This window comes from Rana temporaria, chromosome 11, assembly GCF_905171775.1.
Source record: "Rana temporaria chromosome 11, aRanTem1.1, whole genome shotgun sequence".
NCBI classification, from domain to species: Eukaryota; Metazoa; Chordata; class Amphibia; order Anura; family Ranidae; genus Rana; species Rana temporaria.
The window spans coordinates 98,511,943-98,537,254 of record NC_053499.1 but is presented as its reverse complement, the minus strand read 5'-3'; the positions used below and the strand labels follow the sequence as shown (position 1 = coordinate 98,537,254).

Sequence of the window (25,312 nt, the reverse complement as noted above, 5' to 3'; positions counted from 1 at the left end):
TACTATTAGCCTAATAGAGGCAATACTCTCCCTTCTTGACTTGTGTCCTCCAGTACTTAACCACTTGCCGACCGCCAATGACATATTGACGGCGGCAAAGTGGTTGTAGAATCCTGACTGGACGTCATATGACGTCCTCAGGATTCTGAGCTGCTGCGCGCCCCCGGGGGCGCGCATCACGCAGATCGTTGTTGCAGGGTGTCAGTCTGACACCCCGCAACACCGATCTCGGTAAAGAGTCTCTCACAGAGACTCTTTACCACGTGATCAGCTGTGTCCAACCACGGCTGATCACGATGTAAACAGGAAGAGCCGTTGATGGCTCTTCCTCACTCGCGTCTGACAGACGCGAGTAGAGGAGAGCTGATCGGCGGCTCTCCTGACAGGGGGGGTTCGCGCTGATTGTTTATCAGCGCAGCCCCCCCTCGGATCGCCACATGGACCACCAGGGAAGCCCACCAGGAAAAAAAAAAAGGGGGGCCAAAAAAAGTCTGAAAAAAAAAAATCTGAGAACAAAAAAAGTTTTGGAAAAAAAAAAGATGCCAATCAGTGCCCACAAATTGGCACTGACTGGCAACATAAGTAAATCAGTGCCGCCCCACAGTGTCCATCAGTGCCGCCCCACAGTGTCCATCAGTGCCGCCCCACAGTGTCCATCAGTGCCGCCCCACAGTGTCCATCAGTGCCACCCCACAGTGCCCATCTGTGCCACCCCACAGTGCCGCCCATGAGTGCCCATCTGTGCCGCCCATGAGTGCCCATCTGTGCCACCCATGAGTGCCCATCAGTGCCGCCCATGAGTGCCCATCAGTGCCGCCCATGAGTGCCCATCAGTGCCGCCTATGTGTGCCCATCAGTGCTGCCTATGTGTGCCCATCAGTGCCGCCTATGAGTGCCCATCAGTGCCGCATACCAGCGCCGCCAATCAGTGCCACCTCATCTGTGCCCGTCAGTACTACCTCATCGATGTCCATCAGTGCCATCTCATCTGTGCCCATCAGTGCCGCCATATCAGTGCCCGTAATTGAAAGAGAAAACTTACTTATTTACAAAAAAAATACAGAAAAAAATAAAAACTAAATTTTTTTTCAAAATTTTCAGTCTTTTTTTAGTTGTTGCGCAAAAAAAAAAAATTGCAGAGGTGATCAAATACCACCAAAAGAAAGCTCTATTTGTGGGAAAAAAAGGACGCCAATTTTGTTTGGGTACAGTGTAGCATGACCGCGCAATTGCCATTCAAAGTGCGACAGTGCTGAAAGCTGAAAATTGGCTTGGGCGGGAAGGTGCGTAAGTGCCCTGTATGGAAGTGGTTAAGTAGCACTAGTCAGTTCAGGAAAACTGATTCTCTTTTTGTTTTATTTTCGGGGTCCAGGAAGGGGTCTAGGGCCTCTAAACTCACAATAGCCAGGTGGTTAAGAGCAGCCATTGTTTAGGCCTATGTATCTAGGGGGGTGGAGCCTCCACAAGGTATCAGGGCTCATTCCACCAGGGCAGTAGCAACTTCCCAAGCAGAGTGTGCTGGTGCTTCCCCGGAGCAGATCTGCAAAGCTGCAACATGGTCTAGTTTCTCGACGTTTGTGAAACACTACAGACTGGACCTTTGATCAGGCCTTTGGACGCAAAGTACTACAAGCAGTAGTCCCACCCTAGGGTAAGGTGCTCGCTTATCCTCTCTACAGTACCTGTCCTGAAAGACGAACAGGGAAAATCGGGGGTTACTTACCGGTAACATCCCTTTTCCAGGAGTCTTTCAGGACAGCACTGGTACACACCCTTTTTTTGTAGGGGATATTTCTGAAAACTCATCATACGAGGCCATCAGGTAAGATGCAACATTATATTTTTATGACGTGTTCTTGTGTCTCCCCAGCTGGCCGGAGGTTCTCTGGAAAAACTGAGGAGCTGAGGGAGGATGAGGCTTAAATCCTTATTGGGAAGGCGGTGTGTCCTGAGAGGGGAGGAGCCTGTGTCTCTCTACAGTACCTGTCCTGAAAGACTCCTGGAAAAGGGATGTTACCGGTAAGTAACCCCGATTTTTTTTTTCAGTGCAGCACATACCTTATTTTCACCGCCGCTTTTCACCGCGCATACAGCTCATCACTAGTTGCAGAAAGAAGCCAAACGTCGGTGCGCAGGCGCCATATAGAGCCGACTTGCAGTCCGGCTTCTTTCGGCAACTAGTGACGCGCTGTATGCGCCGCTCGGAAGGATGTCAATCACTTAGGAACATTACATACCCGGAAGCGGCGGTGAAAATAAGGTATGTGCTGAACTGAAAAAAAAAACAGCCGATTGTCATTCTGACAACTCGGCTGAATGTCATGTTAAAAATTTTTTTTTGGGGTGAAACCCCGCTTTAAAGCTTCATAATTCTCCATTACTTTCCAAGTTGGTTTGACTGAGCGTTGTGTAACTCAGCAGGCTCAGGGTTTTTTGCTAGGGCTGCTGTGTGTTCATATTCAGAGCCTTTGTAACTCATGCGGACACAGGCAGATAATAAGTGAGTGATAAGCCATCAGGATCTGTGTGCTGTAATATGAAACCATACAGCTTGGACTGAAGGCAGTAAATCTTGTAAGTACTCAGTACTGTCTGTCACCCAGAAATCTTGTAATTAGGATGTGAAATGTAGTTTTAGCCATAAGCCTGCCAAGTCTGCAGACATGGATACGAATATATATGTGTCTGGATAGACAGAAAAATAAGAGAATCTGCAGACATAGAGATACATTTTACAGGCACCAAGATTAGAGGGCAGATGGTGTATTTGTTTTGCAGATATATGAAGTACCTGAGCCAGGTGGTTCCCTAGGCATGTTCAAAGCCTGGGTGTAGCATGATGGCCGCTACTTACCAGGCCTAGATCCCCTGTATGTCCTTCAGGCTGTCACCTGTGACCGGTCCTAAGGTGGTTTGACGGCAGATGGCCAGTACCAGGCAGTCCTGCGGTCTGTGTCCGTTAAGCAGTGTTTGGGGGGTCCGGAGACGAGACTTCTTGTTTCGAGGGTGGACCAAGATAGCCGTCGTGACCAAAGCTAGGCTGGAACCCTGAACTGTTCTACGGGACCAGGTCACTACCGCTGCGGCTTCGGGAAGGCCCTCTGGTGACTGGGGTGAGCTTGGGGTGGAATATAGCGAGCAGACCAGCTTGGAGAAAAAAGGATGGCAGAGAAGGATCCTCGGGTGGCTGGGGGTAGGCCGCAGCCGTGGTCTGTCCTACAAGTCTAACCTGTGTAGAGCGGATGCCCGGAGGCGGCAGGCAGCAGGCGGCAGACGTGAGGACCTAAAGGAGTCTGACTAGAGAGGGGGACAGAGGCGTGGATCGGCAGCTACCCAGCAGGGGAAGAGTGAGTAGTCCCTGGATGGCCGCGCTGGATGTCAGCGGCGGATTTCTGGACGGCTAGGCTGTATGTCAGAACGTCAGAGCTACTATGACACACGTCCGTCTGCTGGACCGTTTGTCTGCACTGAGCTGTACTGACAGTGTGCCAAATCACTCTTTCTAGCACAAGTCCCCCCCAAACAAGACTTCCCAAGCTGCATCCTAAATTCCTCCTCCCAGTACAAATTCTCTTTTCCCTAATTCCTCCTCCGTGCACAAATCCATACACATATCCCTCCTTCAGCCCTTCCCTTCCAATACTAATTATCTTCTCTTTCCTAGCAAAAATATGCTAATCCCCAGCAGAAATGTTTGTTACTCTGCCTCACCCATGTCCCCGGTGCAATTCCCCCCCCCCTTCCTAAAATGTACAGGCCTCAGATGCAGTGCAGCAGATGGCTGAGATGTCCTTCTTCCCATGCTCCTCCTCATCATGGCACATAAGAGTGGAAAAGGAGCCAAGCGGAAGCTGCTTTTAACACTTTTGATGGGCCGCCAGTGGGGAGAGAACCCAGCTGCTGCAGGGGTATGGGATCGGGGCTCAGGCTGACAGAAGTTGTTGCTGTCACTACTCCGGTCTGCTTGTGGTGGCAGAAAGTCTTTATCTGCCTCCACCCACTTACGTGATACCATTGTGCCTGGTGCAGGCAACCTCCTTCCCCCTGTCCTGTCCCTGCAACTACTCCCTCTGGTGCCTGCACCTCTGTATTGCTCACTGATCACACAACCTCTGGCATCTTTTCCTTTTGCATCCACTTACTGCTCCCACAGCCCATGGCTTTTTCTCCTCCTGCTCTTGCTCTCTGATCACACACTCCCCAGTGACATCTCTTTTTGCTCACTGAGCACATCATCCCTGGTGTGTTCTCCTCCCACTCCTGCTCAGTGATCATGCAGTCCCTGGCATCCTCTCCTCCTTCTCCACTCACCAATCCCATGGCCCCCAATGTCCTCTCTTCCTGCTCACTGATCACACCGCCCCCAGTGTCCACTCCTCTTGCTCTCGCTCAATGATCTCTTGGCCCCCCACGGCATTCTCTCCTTCTGCTTACTGATCACTCAGCCTCTGGTGTCCTCTCCTCTTGCTCCCAGTCTCTGCTCACACAGCTCCTAGCTTTTTCTCCTCCTGCTCCCACTCACTGGTCACACAGCCCACAGCATCATCTCTTCCTGCTCCCGCTTACTGATCGCCTGGTCCCTGATGTCTTCTTCTCCTGCTCTCAGTGCTTTAGTGCACTCAGTGCCTTAGTATACACAGTTCCCCAGTTACTCACAGTACCCTAGTTACTCCCAGTGCCTCAGTACTCACCAGTGCCCCAATCACAGTGCCTCGGTACTCACAGATTGAATATCATCCTCTGGCAATGTTTAAGAATTACTATTACTTTTACAACTTTTACATTGGAATGATATCTGGGTCAATGGATTTACCATTTAGCCCTTTTTTATTTTCTCTAGCTCCAGTCAGTGTGAGATACTTCAAATTTTCTGTACAATAATGATATTCGAATTTTAGATCTGGCACATAATGCTGTCCATTTTCATCATTAGGGCTAGGCATACAACCTAATTTTTTTTTTAAAGTTATTCATAACCTTGGGGTCAGACTCCACCTCCTCCTGATTCCCAGCCTTACTGATAAACTGCCTTATTGTTTATCAGACACACTAACACTTCCCCTTCCACATTATCATCAAAAGGGTCAAGGCATGTGTTTAGCTTTACACTTACATAGTTACAAAGTTAGTCAGGTTGAAAAAAAGACACAAGTCTAACTAATTGAAACAAACAAATATAAAACCTTTATATATATATAGTGTATGTATAGTATATGTATATACAAAGCTATACCCACAGTTGATCCAGAGGAAGACAAAAAAACAATAAAGCATGGCCCAACTTACTACAGAGAGGGGGAAGAAAATCAACTACCCCCGGTACTGTTAACTATAGATATTAGTATCCCGTTATATTTTGTGCATTTAAAAGTGCACTTCTTGTCTTGTCTTGATCTTATTTTCCCACATCTTCCAAAAAATTTGGAAAATATAGTACCTTAATACAATAGCTTGAAGAAGTACTGAGGGGACTATACCAACTGAATGTGTAGCGAAAGCGCACAGGGTATCAATTTTAATCACAGCACTTAAGTAGCCATGGGTGTATGTACATGACCTCAATAGTGCTAGTCTGGTACTGTACTTACAGGGACAGATGAAATTTTCCTCGACTAAGGTTACAACACTATCCAACTCACGTCAGTCTCTGAGCTTTTTTTTTCTGGGATCTATTTCTGAAAAACTGAAGATTTAGACTGGTGAAATCAGCAGGTCCTCGGCTCAACCATTTCAACCAGCAGGTCTGCCATTTTGGGGTCTTCATGGCTTCCCTCTCTCTCTGAGTGGCAGGTATTGCTCGCAGGGAGCGATTCATAACAACTTGCTTATCTACCTCAGGAGCTGACATGACCTTGGGTTGCAACCACTTTCTGGTAAAATGAATCAAGTCAGTCATACAGCTGGGATCTCAAGGGTTTTAAAAGCCTTATATACCCATCGATGCACTAAAACATGCAGGGGTCTCTGCTTAAAGCTTCTTTTAGTCCAGGGCAACACTGAATTCCTTCTCAAAGTAAGCCTTTTGGGATTCACTTGCTATAAAATGTGCAATGAGCCCTACACACTGCACTTTCTGCCATCCTCCTTGGACAGCAATTCTTGAAAATGGGGCAAGAAAGACTTCCACATTAAACGATGTTGTCATTTATTGCAGGAAATGACTTGCACACATTAGCTTGTGTATGAAAGGTACTGGAGCCACAGAGTCTTCCCTATCTTTGCCAAGGACCTAAACTACCTCCTCCAGGTTATATCAGTTCAATCCCTGGGCCTCTAACTGCACAAACCTGGTCAAACACCAGCGTCATCGTTTAGACATGTTGATCTTGCTGACTGCTGTAGTTTAAATCAACGCTTGCATTACACACTCTCATTTACAGGCTGAGTGTTGACTGCATCTTACAACATTTGTGATGATTTCACTCTTTGGGATTACCTTTCCTGGGGTACAGGGACCCTCACACTCAGGCTTGGGATAAGGGGGTGGCAGAAGGGGAGGTTGCCCTGGGTGTAGTAATAACCTGTGGGGAAGGGGTGCCCTGGGAGGTTCCACTGCTTCTCCTGCCCCACTGACAGGAGTGATAGTCATTCTAACTCACATTTACTGCAAAATGTCTCAATTCTCCAGCTGCTCCAACTCTGTGTAAGCTCTCCTTCACTAAACCCTATCCACGCTGGACAATTTGCTCTCCTTCCCAAGCAGTGGCGACTGGTGCTCCATTTTTTTGGGGGGGCGCAAACAATACCACAACCAATCCCCCCCCCCCGATCACTCGCCCACAATAGGGCCTACAGACAGACAGGTAGATAGATAGATAGATAGATAGATAGATAGATGGATAGATAGATGGATATAGATAGATAAAGACATGTAGATAGAAAAATAGATAACCAGAAATGCAGATAGATAGATAGAAAAATAGATATGTAGATAGATAGATAGATAGATAGATAGATAGATAGATAGATAGATAGATAGATAGATAAACTAGAGAGACATAGATAGATAGATAGATAGATAGATAGATAGATAGATAGATAGATAAACTAGAGAGACATAGATAGATAGATAGATAGATAGATAGATAGATAGATAGATAACTAGAGAGACATACATGTAGATAGATAGATAGATAGATAGATAGATAGATAGATAGATAGATAGATAGATAACTAGAGAGACATACATATAGATAGATAGATAACTAGAGAGACATACATATAGATAGATAGATAGATAGATAGATAGATAGATAGATAGATAGATAGATAGATAGATAGATAGATAGATAGAGAGACATACATGTAGATAGATAGATAGATAGATAGATAGATAGATAGATAGATAGATAGATAGATAGATAGATAGATAGATAACTAGAGAGACATACCTATAGATAGATAGATAGATAGATAGATAGATAACTAGAGAGACATATAGATAGATAGATAGATAGATAGATAGATAGATAGATAGATAGATAGATAGATAGATAGATAGATAACTAGAGAGACATACATATAGATAGATAGATAACTAGAGAGACATACATATAGATAGATAGATAGATAGATAGATAGATAGATAGATAGATAGATAGATAACTAGAGAGACATACATGTAGATAGATAGATAGATAGATAGATAGATAGATAGATAGATAGATAGATAGATAGATAGATAGATAGATAGATAGATAACTAGAGAGACATACCTATAGATAGATAGATAGATAACTAGAGAGACATATAGATAGATAGATAGATAGATAGATAGATAGATAGATAGATAGATAGATAGATAGATAGATAGATAGGACATACAGATAGATAGATAGATAGATAGATAGATAGATAGATAGATAGATAGATAGATAGATAGATAGATAGATAACTAGAGAGACATACATGTAGATAGATAGATAGATAGATAGATATCTACATGTATGTCTCTCTAGTTATCTATCTATCTATCTATCTACATGTATGTATATGTATCTATCTATCTATCTATATGTATGTCTCTCTAGTTATCTATCTATCTATCTATCTATCTAACTAGAGAGACATACATGTAGATAGATAGATAGATAAGATAAGATAGAGAGAGAGAGAGAGACACACATGTAGATAGATAGAGAGACACACATGTAGATAGATAGATAGATAGATAGATAGATAGATAGATAGATAGATAACTAGAGAGACATACATGTAGATAGATAGAGAGAGAGACATACATGTAAATTTCTGTCACTTAGTCCAATACCACAGGGGAAAATCATTTTTGCCAGAATGCAAAGCATTGTGGCAGCAGCATGTACAGCATATACCCCCATATAGTTGCTTCAGCAGCTTGAGGGGGGCTCAACCGCTTTAGTGCTTGTTCACACGAGTGGGTGGTACCTCCGCTGCCACCTACCTGAACAAGAAGATGCACCCGCTCGAGGCTGTACACATGGCAAAAATTTTATGACAGGTCTCTGTGAATGGTGCTGTGCAACAACCATTCTGCACACAGTTGCAACACTGTGAGTCAATATTTTCAGTGTTAAAACAGGCAGTGAGGAGATGGCATATATATATCACCTCCTGTAAAACACCATCAATGATAGCCACACCTCTGAGCAAGCCCTTAGAGTCCTTAGAGCCCTTACAGCCCCCCTTATTTCCTCAGAGCCCCCCTAGAATCATTTAGTTCCACGCACCCCTCATAGCTTACCTCCCTGCTCTTCTCCCTCCCTTCATCTCACTGACATACAGTAGATGCCAATCAGAACTTCTCAGTGACACCACCAACGCAGGGACATTTTTCCTTTCAGTAACACCACAGGGACATTTTTCCTTTTTGTAGTGACACCATCAAAATGTTCTTCCTTTTCCACTATTAGTCCCATATTTGTGCACGGTTTTAAACTCTTCGTTTGCTATGGTGTACCACAACTATTTGTTCTATTTCAGCACGTCACCAACATTAGAAACATTACGCCACTATCAACCCTCTTCCCTTTTTTTTTTCTGCTCAAAAACTGTTATTTACTAATGTACTACATAACATGCCTATATTTATTTTACTTTTAAAGTTTGAAATTGTCCAGTTTTAATTCAGGAAAACCAGTTCTCTGAGCCAAATTTTCTGACATCTTCGTGAATTTATTTTTTTATCACTAATATGTTTTAATATGTAAGTTAACACATATATTTGTCTCTGTGACTGCTGCTACCGGTGAAAGCGTAATTGAGTGGGGGAATGGTTTGTTATTAATTAAATTGCTTTCAAATGTTTGCTTTTTTTAAAAACCTTCAGACAAATCTGGTCTGTCAGGCATGGAGTGGACATTTCAGAGTAACAAAGTCCAGACCCACTGTATTCTTTAAATACGAACACACATACTGTAGATACATAGATTGTTTTTCTAGAAAAGTGCAATGCCAAACAATCTGTCTCACATAGATAAAAGACTCAAACTATTTGTACACTAGTTATGTTTTGTTGCATCATGAACACATTACACTTGCTTTTATAAATCTTGCATTGGCACTACAGACGTCAGACAAGCTTTAACTATCATGTTATTAATATCAAGATGCTCATTTTAGGCTCTGTGCACACATGAGCAATCTGCCTGCGATTCACAATCATGGCAAATCGCGGATTGCTTGTGAGATGCCCGATTTTTCCGCGATTGTCATTAAATAAATCGCGACAAATCGCAACATACAATGCTGTCGCTCAAAAGAAGCTCCTGCTTCTTTTTCAGTGAAAAAAAATTGCGCAAAATCATGCCGCGATTGGAGTACCATTATTAAGTAATGGAATCACACAAGCGTCCTGCAATTTGCCATGATTTAAAATCGCAAGCATAATCGGGGCGATTCCGCCCGTTATTTGGATCACTCAGGTGTGACCCCGAGCACTAGGGTTTTTAATATGACACAGATGACTAATCTTTGTTTCATCCTCGTTTATAAGACACTATTTACCAGTTCATGCTATTCCTCTCTCTATAAGAAAGAGTGTGAGATCTGGTTCTGCCTCTGTTTTGTCCACATTCCCTTTTCCGTAGTGGTTGACGACATGTGGTAACAACAGCTATCAGCCCATGAGCAACCCATGTTACTCTTATGAGTGGGAGGACAGGGATGTATCTGAAGAACAGAGGTGAGATTTAAGGTCCCTCTCTAGACTTTGTGGTTGATTGGTATATAACAGGAACAGCACATGGCATGACCTAACCTATCAACCAATGCAATAAGCTTAGAGGAAAAAAAATTGGGACCACTCACTTTCTTGTCTGGCTGTATGGCTGTAGTTTGCAAGGTGGCCATTTCATTACAGTGTATAGAGTATGGCTTAGCATTCATTAAATCTTACAAATATTGATGTTATTAAAACCAATGAAAAATGAATGACTAAATTAATAAATAATCATAGTGTCCATGTATCAGGTACATTTTTAAATGATCTACCAATTAAATGTACTTTTCTTGTGAAGGCATTTCTATTTTGCAAATTTGTAGATGTAAACATTTAAAGCTACGAACCTTTGCTGTTAAGTCTAGGCATTTATTTTTAACAATTTGTTAGTTGGCAGACTTGTACATATAGTGCCTTTTAAAAAGTATTCATTCCCCTTGACATTTCCCACATTTTGTCATGTTGCAACCAAAAACGTAAATTTATTATATTGGGATTTTATGTGATAGACCAACACAAAGTGGCACATAATTGTAAACTGGAAGAAAAATTATAAGTGGTTTAACTTTTTTTTTACAAATAAATATCTGAAAAATGTGGCGTGCATTTGTATTCAGCCCCTTTACTCCGATACTCCAAACAAAAATCAAGTGGAACTAATTGCCTTCAGAAGTCACCTAATTAGTAAATAGAGTCGACCTGTGTGTTATTTAATCTCTGTATAAATACAGCTTTTCTGTGAAGCCCTCAGAGGTTTGTTAGCAAACCTTGGTGAACAAACAGCATCATGAAGGCCAAGACACCAGATAGGTCAGGGATAAATTTGCGGAGAAGTTTAAACAAGGTTTAGGTTATAAAAAAATATCCCAAGCTTTGAACATCTCACGGAGCACTGTTCAATTCATCATCCGAAAATGGAAAGAGTATGGCACAACTGAAAACCTACCAATTCATGGCCATCTACCTAAACTGACAGGTCGTGCAAGGAGAGCATTAATCAGAGAAACAGCCAAGGAGGAGCTGCAGAAATCCGCAGCTCAGGTGGGAGAATCTGTCCACAGGTCAACTATTAATCCTGCACTTCACAAACCTGGCCTTTATGGAAGAGTTGTTGGAAGAGTTGTTGAAAGAAAGCCATAAGAATTCCCATTTGCAGTTCGCGAGAAGCCATATGGGGGACACAGCAAACATGTGGAAGAAGATGCTCTGGTCAGTGCGCTTTTGTTTCTGCACTAAAAATGCATGCACAGTGTTTTCCATGTATTCTAATGGCTCTAGTTCACACCAGTGCAGTCAGTTCCAGTCATTTTCCGGTGCAGAAACTAACCGGAACTGACTGTATTGGTGCGGAAAAACGGAACTGCACGAAACTTCATCTGGGGTGAACTGGCCCTAAAAGCAAAATGCTATGTGTGGCAGAAAAATAAAACTGCAAATCACCCTTAACACACCATCCCAACGTGAAACATGGTGGTGGCAGCATCATGTTGTGAGGATGCGTTTCTTCAGCAGGGGGAGTCAGAGTTGATGGGAAGATGGATGGAGCAAATTCCGGGGAATCCGAAGAATAAAACCTGTTAGAGTCTGCAAAAGACTTGAGACTGGGGCAGAGGTTCACCTTCCAGCAGGACAACAACCCTTAACATACAGACATAGCTACAACGGAATGGTTTAGATCAAAGCATATTCATGTGTTATAATGGCCCAGTCAAAGTCCAAACCTAAATCCAATTAAGAATCTGTGGCAAGACTTGAAAATTGCTGTTCACAGATGCTCTCCATTCAATCTTGCTATTTTGCAAAGAATAATGGGCAAAATGTTATTCTCTAGATGTGCAAAACTGGTAGCGACATCCCCAAAAGACTTGCCGCTGTAATTGCAGTGAAAGGTGGTTCTACAAAGTATTGACTCAGGGGGCTGAATACAAATGAACACCACACACTTAAAACATTTTTGAAAACCATTTATCATTTTCCTTTCACTTCACAATTATGTGCCAGTTTGTGTTGGTCTATCCTATCGCATAAAATTTTAATAAAATACATTTACATTTTTGGTTGTAACATGACAACAATTTTGAAAAATTTCAAGGGGTATGAATACCTTTTCAAGGCACTGTAATCAGTATGTGCTAGGCTAGATTATGAAATGGCTCCTGAGACACATGTGCGTCCCCGGAACATGTGGGTGCTAAATTGTTCAGTCTGCAGAAACATCTGAAGGATAATCCAAGCTGTCTCTTTCTCTCCCCTCAGACTGTATTCGGATAGTGTGCGGGCCCAGTAAGTCTTAAGCTGTATCTTTGCTGTTACTGCGTTTTCTACTGAAACTGTTTTCCTATGTACTTGTCAACATTATTTGCTATCGTTCTCATAATTCTATCTGTTTTTTCTGTAAAGTGTATTCTCTCTGTCTTCTTCGTGATTCTCTCTTTGCACACCTTACATTTTCTTTGTTTTAAGTGTGTCATTTGGATGGCATTGTTCGACAATTTTTTTATTTTATTTTTAGCCTGGACACACAGATACTTAAATCATTTGTGCTTAAGCAAAGTTCTTAAAAAATAACAGTTCAGGTTGCAATTCCAGCTTTAGTGTTTTTTTTGCCTTCAGTTTTTTTGTCGTTCTCTGTCATTCCTTTCTCTCTCTCTCTCTCTCTCTCTCTCTCTCTCTCTCTCTCCCCAACGGCTGGCAACTGTTGAGCAAATATAATACAGTGTTCATTTGCAATAGCTGTACTTTTCCTGTACTGAGTTTACTACAAATAGGGATGAACTTCGAGTTCGAGTCAAACTCATGTTCGACTCGAACATTGCCTGTTCGCCAAACAGCAAACAATTTGTTTGTTTTTTCGCGGCAAATTCGAAAAGCCACGGAACACCCTTTAAAAGTCTATGGGAGAAATCTTAAGTGCTAATTTTAAAGGCTTATAGGCAAGTTATTGTCATGAAAAGTGTTTGGGGACCCGGGTCCTCCCTAGGGGACATGTATCTATGCAAAAAAACGTTTTAAAAACTGATTTTTTTTTTCAGGAGCAGTGATTCTAAGAATGCTTAAAGTGAAACAATGAAAGTGAAATATTCCTTTAAATTTCGTGCCTGGGGTGTGTATAGTATGACTGTAAAGTAGCGCTTGTTTCCCATGCTTAGAACTGTCCCTGCACAAAGTGTCATTTCTGAAGGAAAAAGGTAATTTAAAAGTACTCGCGGCTATAATAAATTGTCGGCTTCCGGCAATACAGAGAAAAGTCATTGAAAGTCATTGATAAAAAATAAAAACAATGCGTGGTCAGGTCTGGTATTGATTTTTAGGGGAACTCTGTGCCAAAAAAAAAATGGTGTGGAGTTCCCTCCAAAAATCCATACCAGACCCTTTATCCAAGCACGCAACCTGGACAAGAAAGCGCCCTCCCCCTCCTGAACCGTACCAGGCCACATGCCCTCAACATGGGGAGGATGCTTTGGGGGCCTGTGAGCCCTCAAAGCACCATGTTCCCATGTTGATGGGGACAAGGGCCTCATCCCCACAACCCTTGCCCGGTGGTTGTGGGGGTCTATGGGCGGGGGGCTTATCGGAATTTCAAAGACTCCTTTAACAAAGGGGACTCCCAGATCCCGGCCCCCCCATGTGAATTGGTAAGGGGTACATTGTACCCCTACCATTTCACAAAGAAAGTGTTAAAAAAAAAAAACACAGACACAGTTGGGATAAGTCCTTTATTTAAAAAAAAAAAAAAAAGATTCCAGCGGTGGTAATCTACTCTCGGTCTCCACTCCAACATTGTTGGTATCCTGCGACGGATGATCTCCTCTCCAGGCTCCAGCGATGATGTCCAGTGCAGCGAGGAACAGCTTCCTGTCTCCGCTGGAGACACCCCGGGAATAACCTGACAGGTCCCTTATGTAGCTGAGGACAGGGCCACCCGTCATGTGACCCCGCCCCCCCCATATTGACAATGAGTGTTCAAACTTGGAGGAGAAATTAGTATATATACACACAATGACACAAACATATAAGAGATCGGAGAAGATGTCATTAACAAAGTTCTGGAAAACAGCTGGGGCATTACACAAGCAAAAAGGCATTGCAAGATGATACTCAACCTGTATTTGGTGTTGAAAGTTGTCTTCAACTCATTACCTTCTCGGATCCTTATCAGACTGCATGCTCTACGGAGGTCTAACTTTGTGAAAACGTGAGCATCCTGAAGCCTGTCAAAGAGTTCAGAAATCAAGGGTAGCGGTTACTGATTCCTAATGGTGATGTCATTGAGACCTTTATAATCAATGCAGGGTCAGAGTGTACCATCCAAGCCAACCCCAGCAGAATAATTGGCCTTTTGGATAAACCCTTTCTGCAGATTTTCTCAGATGTACTCAGACATGGCTTGAGTTTTAGCAATGGTGAGATGGTAGACTCAACCCCGAGGTGGAGAAGTCCCAGGTTGGAGATCAATAGCACAGTCGTAAAAATGATGAGGCAGCCGATCAGCAGCATGGCAACCCAAAAGTTTCTGCTAAAAGAGAGGTTTCCTAGACTTTGTCACTCTCTCCAGGAAGACAGGGGTTAACTGCAAATCACATTCCTAATTGCGTGAGCAGTGGGTGGAATGTGTGTGTCTGGCACTGAATAGAGAAAGAGCCTGCTGCCACTACAAGGAAGAGGTCATGACCCGAATTTTCCCTTGTGTCAGCCGCTGTGGGGTCCAAAATGTTTTACTGCAAGTGCTATGCTAACAAAAACCAACGTCCGTTTGAGGCCACATGGTCATTTTGTGCTGTATACAGCACAAAATGACCATGCGGCTTCAGGCTGTAGGCGCCGGGTGGCATGGTAGGTTGTTCCACAATGCAGGCAACAAACAAATGGGTGGAGATGTACAGCCAGTTCTCCATATTGGATATACTGTTGGAGACCAGGAAGCACTTGGTATGCTGTTCCTCTTGTGTGGACTGGCCGTACACCTCGACCCGTTCATTCGTTAGTGTGGCCAGTATCTTAATATGTGCCTGCAGATGAATTGGAGGATTCTGAGACAGATTCCTTGTCTGGTCTATCTGTCAAAAAAAACTGTTGTGCCTGAGTTGGCCAATACTAGCCTTTGCCCTGAACTGTCAGTTTGTTCTTGTTTGAAGTCAATAAGAGTCATCTGTCAACTGAAGAGAGACAGGGAAAATTGTAATGCTTTAAATGGACTATGGGGTACATAGCCATAGTTTCTAGATTTAGGGATCTTCGTGGTCATGATTTTCTCTTATCGTCCATGGGCGGACACAGCTCCTTAAATCTTGACAAGTGGGTTATGTTCCCTGTTTACAGGAGAGGACTAGGCAGAAACATGTTAAATAGTTAAATACATGTTACATTAACAGAGTTGAACAGCCCCGCCAACTTTCAACTGTCGGCTGAGAGACAGGCTGAATAATATAGATCCTTGTAGTCTACTCAGTCCGACCAGCAAACGTGGGCACACCTTTGCAAAGAGGCTTGGTCTGCCACGCCATACCCCATGACTCCTGGGGGGGGGGCGGTGAGCTTTGCTCCGAGGTCCACATATGACTGGGCTGTGGTATTATCTCACTCACAGTGGACCGGGCCGACAGCTACCTCCATTGCAGTTGTAGTTCTGTCAGGAATGCGTCAGCGAGTCCTCGCTTGGATGGGTAAGTACAGTCCCTCCTGCTTCGGTGGGTTGGTACGGCTGGGCATTCCTGGGGTTCGGGGGTCCCTTCCCCTCCCTTCCCTGCTCCTTTCCCTTGCTGCATTGCTAACATTCCCGCTGTCAGGGTGGAGGGGGCCTTCCTGAGGGGACTATGTTATCAGGCCTGTGTTTTTTCTTTTTTTGTATTGGGCTTTCCTGTGAGGGATTTTTCACTGTTAAAAAGTCCTGTGATGAGCACAGATGTTTATGATTATACTTCAGCAGACGCTAACTGGTGACACCTGTAACGGTTTTGCTTTTTATGCTGTATCTGTGTCTTATCCTTAAATAAAAAAAGCCCTAGGAGGCTTTTCCTGTTTAAACACAGGTCCCTGCAAAGTTACCTCACAGTTCTTTTCCTCACAGGCAGCGCTGGGCAGTCTCCCCCTGAGGGAGTCCCCTGGTTACCCCTGGTCAGCGCAGCAAGTGGGTGAAAGGCCCTGAATAGGGCTCTAGGAGCTTTTGTCTATTTGTATGGACAGGTGTGCATATTATAATACACACTATGTAAATGGTGGCAGCAGGTCTTAGCACCTGGGATTCCCACAGAGTTTTTATTGTTAGTCCTGGACACAGTTTGTGCCAGGGTGGGGGTGGACTGCGGGCGGGCGGTAAAAGAGTGCCCCCTTCCCCCGTTATCCCCTGGGGAATGGTCTGTTATGAAGCCATGGACCAGGTACCTAGTTAAAAAAAAAAAAAAGCAGAATAAGGCATTTATGGGTGCGCTTTTTACTGCTGCACGGGACTCTCCTAAGCTGCATAGTGCAGCTGGGTTTCCGCCGAGGGCTCGGTCTTTTTTGGATCACACAAATCAGACCGCTGTGTAGGTTTTTTCCTTCTGTGCCCTTCTTTGATAATTTCTGAGATGCGGAATGAGAAAAGCCGCTGAGGGCTTTTCTAGTAGGGTGACCAGACATCCCTGGTTTCAGGGGACAGTCCCCAGATTGAGGGCACTGTCCCCGGACCAAGTGTGTCCCCAGTTTTGTCCCCGGATTGGATTTGAACAGGAGCTGAGGCAATATCAAAGACAGTCAGTGCAGAATAAAATACAAAAATCTGAATTACCCCCCCCCCCCCCCACTCTGCTGCTCCTACTAGATTAGGGGGGTGTATTTTCTCCATTGTCTGTGCCCCTTTCTGATGATCATGTGCTAGTCGGAGTGAATGGAATATTTCTTCAGTTTCGGGTGCCCATTTAGCTCCCCTCGCGTGTTCTTCTGCCTTGGCTCAGGTCCCGGCCAGCCGCCTGTTTATCCCCTTGCCTTCACTGGTGGAGTGATCTTCCTCCGCTCCCCACCCAGTAGTAGCCGGGGCCCGAAGAGTGAGACTTGACAGGCTGTGAGGTGGGTGGAGGCGGTGACGGGCTGATTGTCGCCATTACTAGTAAAAAAATAAATAAATATGTCCCCGGATTTCATTTGAAAAATCTGGTCACCTTATTTTGTAGTCCCTCACCGCCGGGCGGGAACCCCCGCTTATATGGATCTGACTGATAGAAGATCCGAAATACTGACCCGTTCCATGTTTACCATGCTGGGGTCTGGCTTGCGGCCTATTGTGGCCACTACACTGGGGTCTCAGTCGGCGCTGGCACCATTTTTTGGGAGGTTTTTCAATTACATTGAAAACTCCCATTGGCGCCCATTTTGTCGTAGCCGCGCTATGGCGCAGCTTACATTGTGCCGGCCATTTTGCTGTGGCCGCGTTCTGAACGCTCGGTGGCCATCTTGGAGTAGTCCTGACCCCTAGTGCTGTAAACAACTCAGAGTGAGCATTTTGCACCAGACAGTGGAGGAGCACGACTCTCTCCTGAGGTTATTAGGCTAGCGGACCAGCTGGTCCAGGGCCTCATATAGGTCTGTGATGCTTCATTGAATGCTGCACCCTTGTTATCCAGGGCGTCTGTTTCAGAATGGTTTAATGCACACGGTGGTGTAGTGCTTAACTCCATTACTTGGCAGCAAGAGAGTCATTGGTTCGAATCCGGACACTGACGGCAATCTGCCTGGGCTTGCATTGTCACTCCCTGTGTCTGCGTGGGTTTCCTCCGGGTACTCAGGTTTCCTCCAAAGACATGTGTGCATACACCTACATAATATACATACACACACTGGGGCAGATTCATCAATAGATCCGCCGGCGGATCTCCTGATCCGCCGTCGTATCTGTGAGACCCGACGGTCGGATCTGTGAGATCCCACCGTCGGAGCTATGCGACTGATTCATAAGAATCAGTTCCGCATAGATCTCCCTTGGATCCGACTGGTGTAAGTGACTTACACCAGTCGAATCTTAGGCTGTAATCTCCCGCCGGCCGCTAGGTGTCGTTGCGATTTTTTACCCGTCGCATATGCAAATGAGGAAAACCGCCGATTCACGTCCGTACGCCCGCCCGTCGCTCGTTTTCTACGTCGTTTGCGTTCGGGTTTTTCCGGCGGATAGCTACCCCTGCTTCTATGAGGGGTAGCTAATGTTAAGTATGGCCAACGTTCCCGCGCCGATTTTTAAATTTTCTACGTCGTTTGCGTACCGCGATCGGGAATACCGATGGCCGCAAACGACGTACCCGCCGCAAACAATGACGTCGTAGCGACGTCATTTGGAGCATGCGCACTGGGCTTTTTTGCCCCGGCGCATGCGCAGTTAAATCGGCGCGGGAACGCACCTGATTTAAATTGTACACTCCCCCCTAGCCGCGGAATTTGCATTCCGCCGGGGGGAGTTAGGATCCGACGGTGCAGTTTGCGAGGTAAGTGCTTTATGAATCATGCACTTGCCTCGCTAAATTGCACCGGCGGATCGTAAACCAGGTAGATCTAGCGGATCTAAAGATCCGCAGATCTATATGAATCTGTCCCTATGTGTGTGTATTATTTAGGGGCAACCCTCCCAGGCCGTCAAATGCCCAGCTGGGGGACTAATCCGTCCCTGGATGCATAAGCAGATCACGCCGGCACCCAAATCCTGCTAATGTATGTAGTCTTCCCTCCCCTTCTCTCGGTGGGAGGGGTGGCTTGCAGGTTCACAATTCGGTGAAACCTCCCTGCTCTCCGACCAGCGGGTCTGCGAGGTGGTCTCTTCGGAGTACTAGATAGGGTTTCCTCCTATCCACAGAACAAAGTTCTTTCCTCGTGTCTTCCTCTCCCGGCCCGTCGGTCTGCCTTGGGCAGTGTGGGATTTGATAAGCTGCGGGGTCATTTTACCTTTCCTGCAGGACGAGAGTTTTGGGGTTTTCTATGGGCCTCAGGCCCTAAATACCTTTGTGAACATCGGGTAGTTCCGCATGGAATCCATTTGTTCGGTGGTAGCTGCGCTCCATCCGGGGGATGTCCTGATGTCCTCGGACATCAGGGACGCATACATGCATGTCCCGTTTTGCACATGTCACAGTGTTTTTTTCTGTGCTTCGTGATGAGAGAAGGGTCTCTGTCAGCCTGTGGCCCTCCCTTTTGATCTGGCTCAGCACCATGGGTTTTCAGCTAGGAGCTCGCACTTATCCTAACTTTGTTGGGACAGCGAGGCTTTGCCTCATTGGCTACTTGGCCGACTTTCTTCTGAGAGCAGCTTCTGTCTCCGACCTAATGGATGGGTTATTCCTATTCAGACCCTCCGGGGATTCGGGTGGATGTTAAATGTTTAGGCCAGAAAGTGTAGCTCAGTGGCAGCAAGCCTGCCCTCCATGTGTGCGACCCAGGGTTCAAATCCTGGGCATGCTAGGTTCCGACTCAGCGTTGGAGTATCTAGTGTTGATCCAGACTCCTCGGTGGAAGGTCCTTCTTCCCCTGGAGAAATTCCAGTCTGCGGTGAAGGTATTGGCATCACACAATCAGTCTTCTCTCCAGGCGCCTGCTGGTTCGGGGCCTGTGGGTAGCCTCCTTCAAGGCGGTACTGTATGCCCAGTTCCACACCCTGGTTTTCCAGGGGAAATACTGTCCAGGTGGTAAAAATCTCTTGTCTCTGAAATCTTTAGATTCCTGTGCGCCACCTAGTCAGAGTCTCTCTGAGTTGGTGACAGAGATCCCCGACTCTTCGGTCCGGGAAGTTTTCTTCCTTCCAGTGGTCGGTGTTTATGACAGATGCCAGCTCACGGGTTGTGAACCTGGGGGGTTCACAAAACTGGGGGGTCCAGTCGGCCCTGAGTTGCTGGACTTGTGTGGACCTACGGCCACACCTCCGTGAATGTGTCTGGTCTCGGTAGCTACCCAGGGTCGGGCCTGGCTAGTGCCTGGTGGGAGACCGCCTGGGAATACCAGGTGCTGTCTACTCTTCATTGTCCTACTATTTTAGGCGATCAGGCTATGCTTCTCCTTGTGGTCGACCGATCTGGTTTCAGCCGGACAACGCCGCGGCCGTGGCTTCGGTCTACCATCAGGTATGCCGGCAAGCAGACTACTGGAGTCGCCAGATGCTGGACCAGGGCGACTGGTCTTTGTGCTTGGGGTGTTTCGGCTCCCTTGCAGGAGGTGAGCCTCGCAGGGCATGGATCTCCTGGCTGCTCGTCTCCGCCACAAGGGTGTCAAAGTTAGTGGCCAGGTCTAGTGATCTCGTACAGATGCGTCAGTCGCGCTGGTGGCCCTGTGGGGTCTGTATCGGTGATTTGTTCCTCCATTGTAGTTGCTTCCTCGGCCGCTCCACAGAGTGGAGGCTGAGGAGATCCTGATGATTCTAATCGCTCCAGATTGACCTTGACGTCCTTGGTACGCTGATATTGGGCGCCTGGTAGCTGAGGCACCCTGGCGGTTGCCAGGGCAGGAGGTTCCTCTGTCTCAAGGTCCCATACTCCCTCCTGTTGTACAGTCACTGACTTGCTCAACATGGTTATTGGAAGCCAGACTTTAGGTGACCGGGGTCTGTCTGACTCGGTCATCTCAACAGGGCACCGTAGTCTTCTTCCGGAGGATCTACCGTCGCACCTCTCTTGGTGTGAAGGGATGGAGTGACGTCCACAGACGTACTCTCAGTGTCCAGCTGTTTTTAAAGCTTGGAGTGGATCTAAAAATTGCTTAAAGCACCATTTGGGGGCAGATTTCAGCCTTGGCTGTGTTTTTAGTGGCCTTTTTTTCAGCCCGTTCCCTGGTGGGTCCCCTTTTTTTGTGTGCAGGGGGTTTGTCATATACTTTCCCCTCTTGGCCCATCTCTTCCCCCATGAGTTTTGACTCTGGTGCTCTCGGTTCTTCAGGAACCTTCCTTTTGGAAACATCAGAGAGATTTTCTCTTGACACTATCTCAGAAGGTGGCCCCTTTAGTGGCTTTTACCTCTGTTAGAGGGGTTTCTGAGTTGGCGGTCTTGTCTTGCAAGCCGCCATGCTTTATCCTCCATAAGGATTAGGTGATGGTGCGCCCGCGACCTTCCCTTCTTCCGAAGGAGATTTCGGCCTTTCATACTTTAGGCATGGTACGCGCTTTGTGGGTATACCAGCCTACTACGGCTCAGTTTTGGAGCTCCTGACTCTCTTTTGTGTCGGTGTCTGGTCCACAAAAAGGGTCTGGCGGTCTCGTCGACCACCATTTCTCAGTGGATCAGGCAGGCCGTCATACAGGCCTATGCTCCTAAGGGGTGGGTCCCCCTTTCCGGTCACGGCACTTTCGACCAGGGCAATTGGTGCTTCCTGTTTTTTTTTTCCGACATCATGTGTTGGTCTCACAGTTGTGCGAGGCGGCGATTTGCTCGTCCGTTCACGCTTTTTCCAGAATTTACATGGTTGTTGTGAGTGCATCTTATGATGTTTTTTTCAGCCGCTAGTTTTTGCCGGCGGCTGTTTAAAGTTGCACCTCCTCCGTTGAGGAGCTCTGCTTGTTTTGGGGTGAAGTTAAAATTGGTTTTGCTGATATATTTCCCATCCCTCGTTTTTTGACACTGCTTGGGCACGTCCCACTTGTCAAGATTTAAGGAGCTGTGTCCGTCCATGGACGATACGAGAATATAGGATTTTTTGTACTCACCGTAAAATCCTTTTCTCTGACGTCCATGGACGGACACAGCTCCCACCCCTCCTTTTTTGGTTTGTACTGCTTGTTACGAGCTGAGGCTGCATGCTACAGTGAGGAGGGTTATGTCTGGAGGGACCGCCCCCTGGGCGGGGCTGTTCAACTCTGTTAATGTAACATGTATTTAACTATTTTCTGCCTAGTCCTCTCCTGTGAACAGGGAACATAACCCACTTGTCAAGATTTAAGGAGCTGTGTCCGTCCATGGACTTCAGAGAAAAGGATTTTACGGTGAGTACAAAAAATCCTATTTTTCTACTGTGAGTGACTTCAGTAATTTGTCACAAGGGACTCTTGCTATATTCTTTTCTACTACTAGATGATGATTAGGCTACTTTGAGTTAGGGATGGATTTTTAAGATAAACTCTGTAACGTGAGGGTCACGTGGAACCCAGAATCCCTTAGAAAGTATGGGATACCCTTGCTTCAGCTCCCCATGCACCTCTTATGGCTAAATCACCCTGTGTCTATTAGGTGCACAAGAAAATAATGGACATTAAGAATATGTCTTGGATTACTTAAAATGGGACAGTAATATTTATCCACAATATCTCCCGGGATATATGCCATATTAGAAAGAGTGACTCATTCATACTGTTGGGACATATACTGTAAGGAGATGCTAATTCCATCACCTCCAGGCACCTGTCTGTTGTATGTATAATGTAAATGAGTCTAGTGTGGATTCTCTTTCACCCATTGTCGTCTGTGCCAATTGTCCCTGCAATTGTATGAAGGAGTTCCGTGTTGATTGGTGATAATGTTGATTGTGTCTTCTGAGCTACAAGACGGCAAGTTTAGCCTAAAGGTCATGCCTCTGAGTCATCTTGGCTGCTTAAAGGGATTAGTTAATTAGCTAATGTTAGATAGGTCTGATCATAGGTGTATTTTCAGAGTAATATGAGCAGGATATGTATGCACCTCCTATTTTACTGTATATAAGCCTGTAGTCTTTCAATAAAGGTATATTCCTGTTTGACCTTCAACACGGCGCCTCGTCTCGTATTTGGGGGAGAATTATTCGTATGGGTTTCTTCTTCAGCTGGTTGTAGTGCTGGTAGCTGCCTTGTGTTCAGAAATGGAATATCCTAAATGATTTTAAACCCTTTTATACGGGGTCATTACAACTGGTGGCAAGCAGCGGGATGATTCCCATAGCCAGAAGGACAGCTACAAGAGGACACAGGACAATGGAAGCACAGTATGAACGGCTAAAGCTCTCTTCCCTCAAGGACTTACTGGAGAACTGGGGCCGTCCAACCAACAACCGTTATAAGAGGGACATTATCGCAGAACTAGTCAAAATGGATAGAGCCGAAAGACCCAACATAACCGAAAGGCCCAGCGTAACAGACAGAACATACGAAAAGGCAAGTTTTGATCGTGCTGTGTAACGCCACTGGCGTTATTCTATGCAGAACGAGCACAGCTTTTTCCCATTTCAAACAGCTGCTCTCCTCTCTGTAAGCTGTCCGCGTCACTTCTGGTGTGCCGACATTTGCGTTCCACGCTGGAACGCGGAAGCGCGTCCTGGCGTGCTGCGCCTTCTCCCGCGCTCCTGGCCCTATTTAAACCCCCAGTGTTGACGGCAGGTTGTTACGCTATTCTTGTTGGATGCCTGCCGTCACCTGGGACCCCGCACAAAGTACCCTTGAACCCTCCAGTGCCTGAGCATCAAACATCTTGACTAAAGACCACAGACCGGATCCTCACCTCCCAGCAGTCACAGACATTCCTGGATGATCCCAAACCAGCTTTAAACACAAGCACCTGTTACCAACAGAACCGCAAGTATCTTATGAATTTGAATACCAATCACTCACTGTGAATAGACTATATTGAATCTCTAATGGACTAAGTCATCCAGTGTTACTTCCTGCCTGATAGACTCATCTTTCATTGATATCAATACTGTCTGAAGCTAATTACTGTGAAACAATACTAAAGATACTTACCATAGACTCTTGAAGTAATATTTTGTTTGCTACTAGCTTACAACCTACGTTTCTTACTTAACCATATACCATAGAGACTTTTCTATTGATTACTTGTGCATAGTATGCTTATGATGGAATAAGCTACCCCATGTTTAAGTTGGTTATCAAATGGAGGTTGTGATGACTTAAACCCTAAACTCTCTGCTCATAAAAGAGAGTGAACTGGTGGTTTAGACCTGAGAAGCCTCCGCAGCTGAGATCCAACCGAATTAAATTCTTACATAGCAGAGTCCTAACATAATAGCGGAACCCCTTTAACTGATTAAATGGATCCAGCGGAGCTTGCCAACCACTTAGTTGGACTTTCACAACGAGTGGATATCCTCACCGCCACTATGAACGATCTCCGGTTAGAAAATGACGCCCTCCGTAACCAAAATTTTGCTCAACCCAGGGACCGACCCGAGCCCAAGGTCTGCCCTCCAGAACCCTTTTCAGGTGACAGGAAATGTTTCCGTCAATTTATTAGTTCCTGCCGTCTCATGTTTGAGTTACGCCCCCGCACCTATTACTCCGATAGGGTCAAAATTCTCACCCTGATTTCCTATCTCAAGGGTGAACCCAGAGTTTGGGCTGATGCTTATGTTGAGGAACACGGCGACCTCTTGGCCGCATTTAATACTTTCCTGGATGAAATTTCTCTCCTCTACGAGGACCCTAATAAACAACTTACGGCAGAGAACACCATTAGGAACCTCAAGCAAGGAAAGAGACCTGTAGAGGACTATATCTCTGAATTTAAGTGTTGGAGCCGAGAGACCTTGTGGACTGATATTGCCCTCCGGAATCAATTTTGTCTCGGTCTTTCAGATCCTATGAAGGATGAAATTGCTCGTGTCGAACTTCCCGCTTCCCTAGAGGATCTTATGCACCTCTCTCTCTCCATTGACCGCCGTCTCAAAGAAAGGAAGGCTGAACGTGCCAACACTTACCAGCCTACACCTTTTAGGAGATCCAGATCACCCCCTAAGGATGTTCCCATGGAACTTGGCGCAATCAAAGGGCCATTATCCCCAGCTGAGAAACAAAGACGCAGAGCCCAAAACCTTTGTCTATACTGTTCCGCCCCTGACCACATTGTCTCCACCTGTCCACTCCTCAAAAGGAGCTCTGAAGGTAACATTTCTAACATTTGTAAGATCAATGCACCTGGAACTAATCGCTATGTCTTTCTCACTCTTACCTTACAGTGGGACCAAGATAGGACTACCATTGATGCGATGGTCAACACCGGTGCCTGTGGCAACTTTATAGATTTAGGATTTGTTAAATCTAATAAAATCCAATGTGTGGTTAAGCAAACTTCTCTGTCTGTCACTTTTATTGATGGCTCTAGTTCCTCTTTTGGCCCAGTCTACTCTCAAACATCTCCTTTGTTGGTCACCTGTGGCAATGGTCATACTGAGACCCTTGTCTTTGACATTATT

The 25,312-nt window shown here is 45.6% G+C and overlaps 1 protein-coding gene across 13 annotated transcripts in view; it reads left to right on the top strand.

Annotated features, from left to right (window-relative positions):
• The window catches only part of NRXN2 (neurexin 2), a 2,907,124-nt gene that overhangs the window by 1,808,945 nt on the left and 1,072,867 nt on the right, over nucleotides 1–25,312 (top strand). For 10 of the 13 annotated variants that reach the window (XM_040327834.1, XM_040327835.1, XM_040327833.1 and 7 more), the window contains one exon: nucleotides 12,455–12,481. The exons of the other annotated variants lie outside the window; for them this stretch is intronic. In XM_040327834.1, the coding sequence (XP_040183768.1) occupies nucleotides 12,455–12,481 (27 nt within the window). The remainder of the gene's footprint in view (nucleotides 1–12,454; nucleotides 12,482–25,312) is intronic. 13 annotated transcript variants of the gene reach the window in all.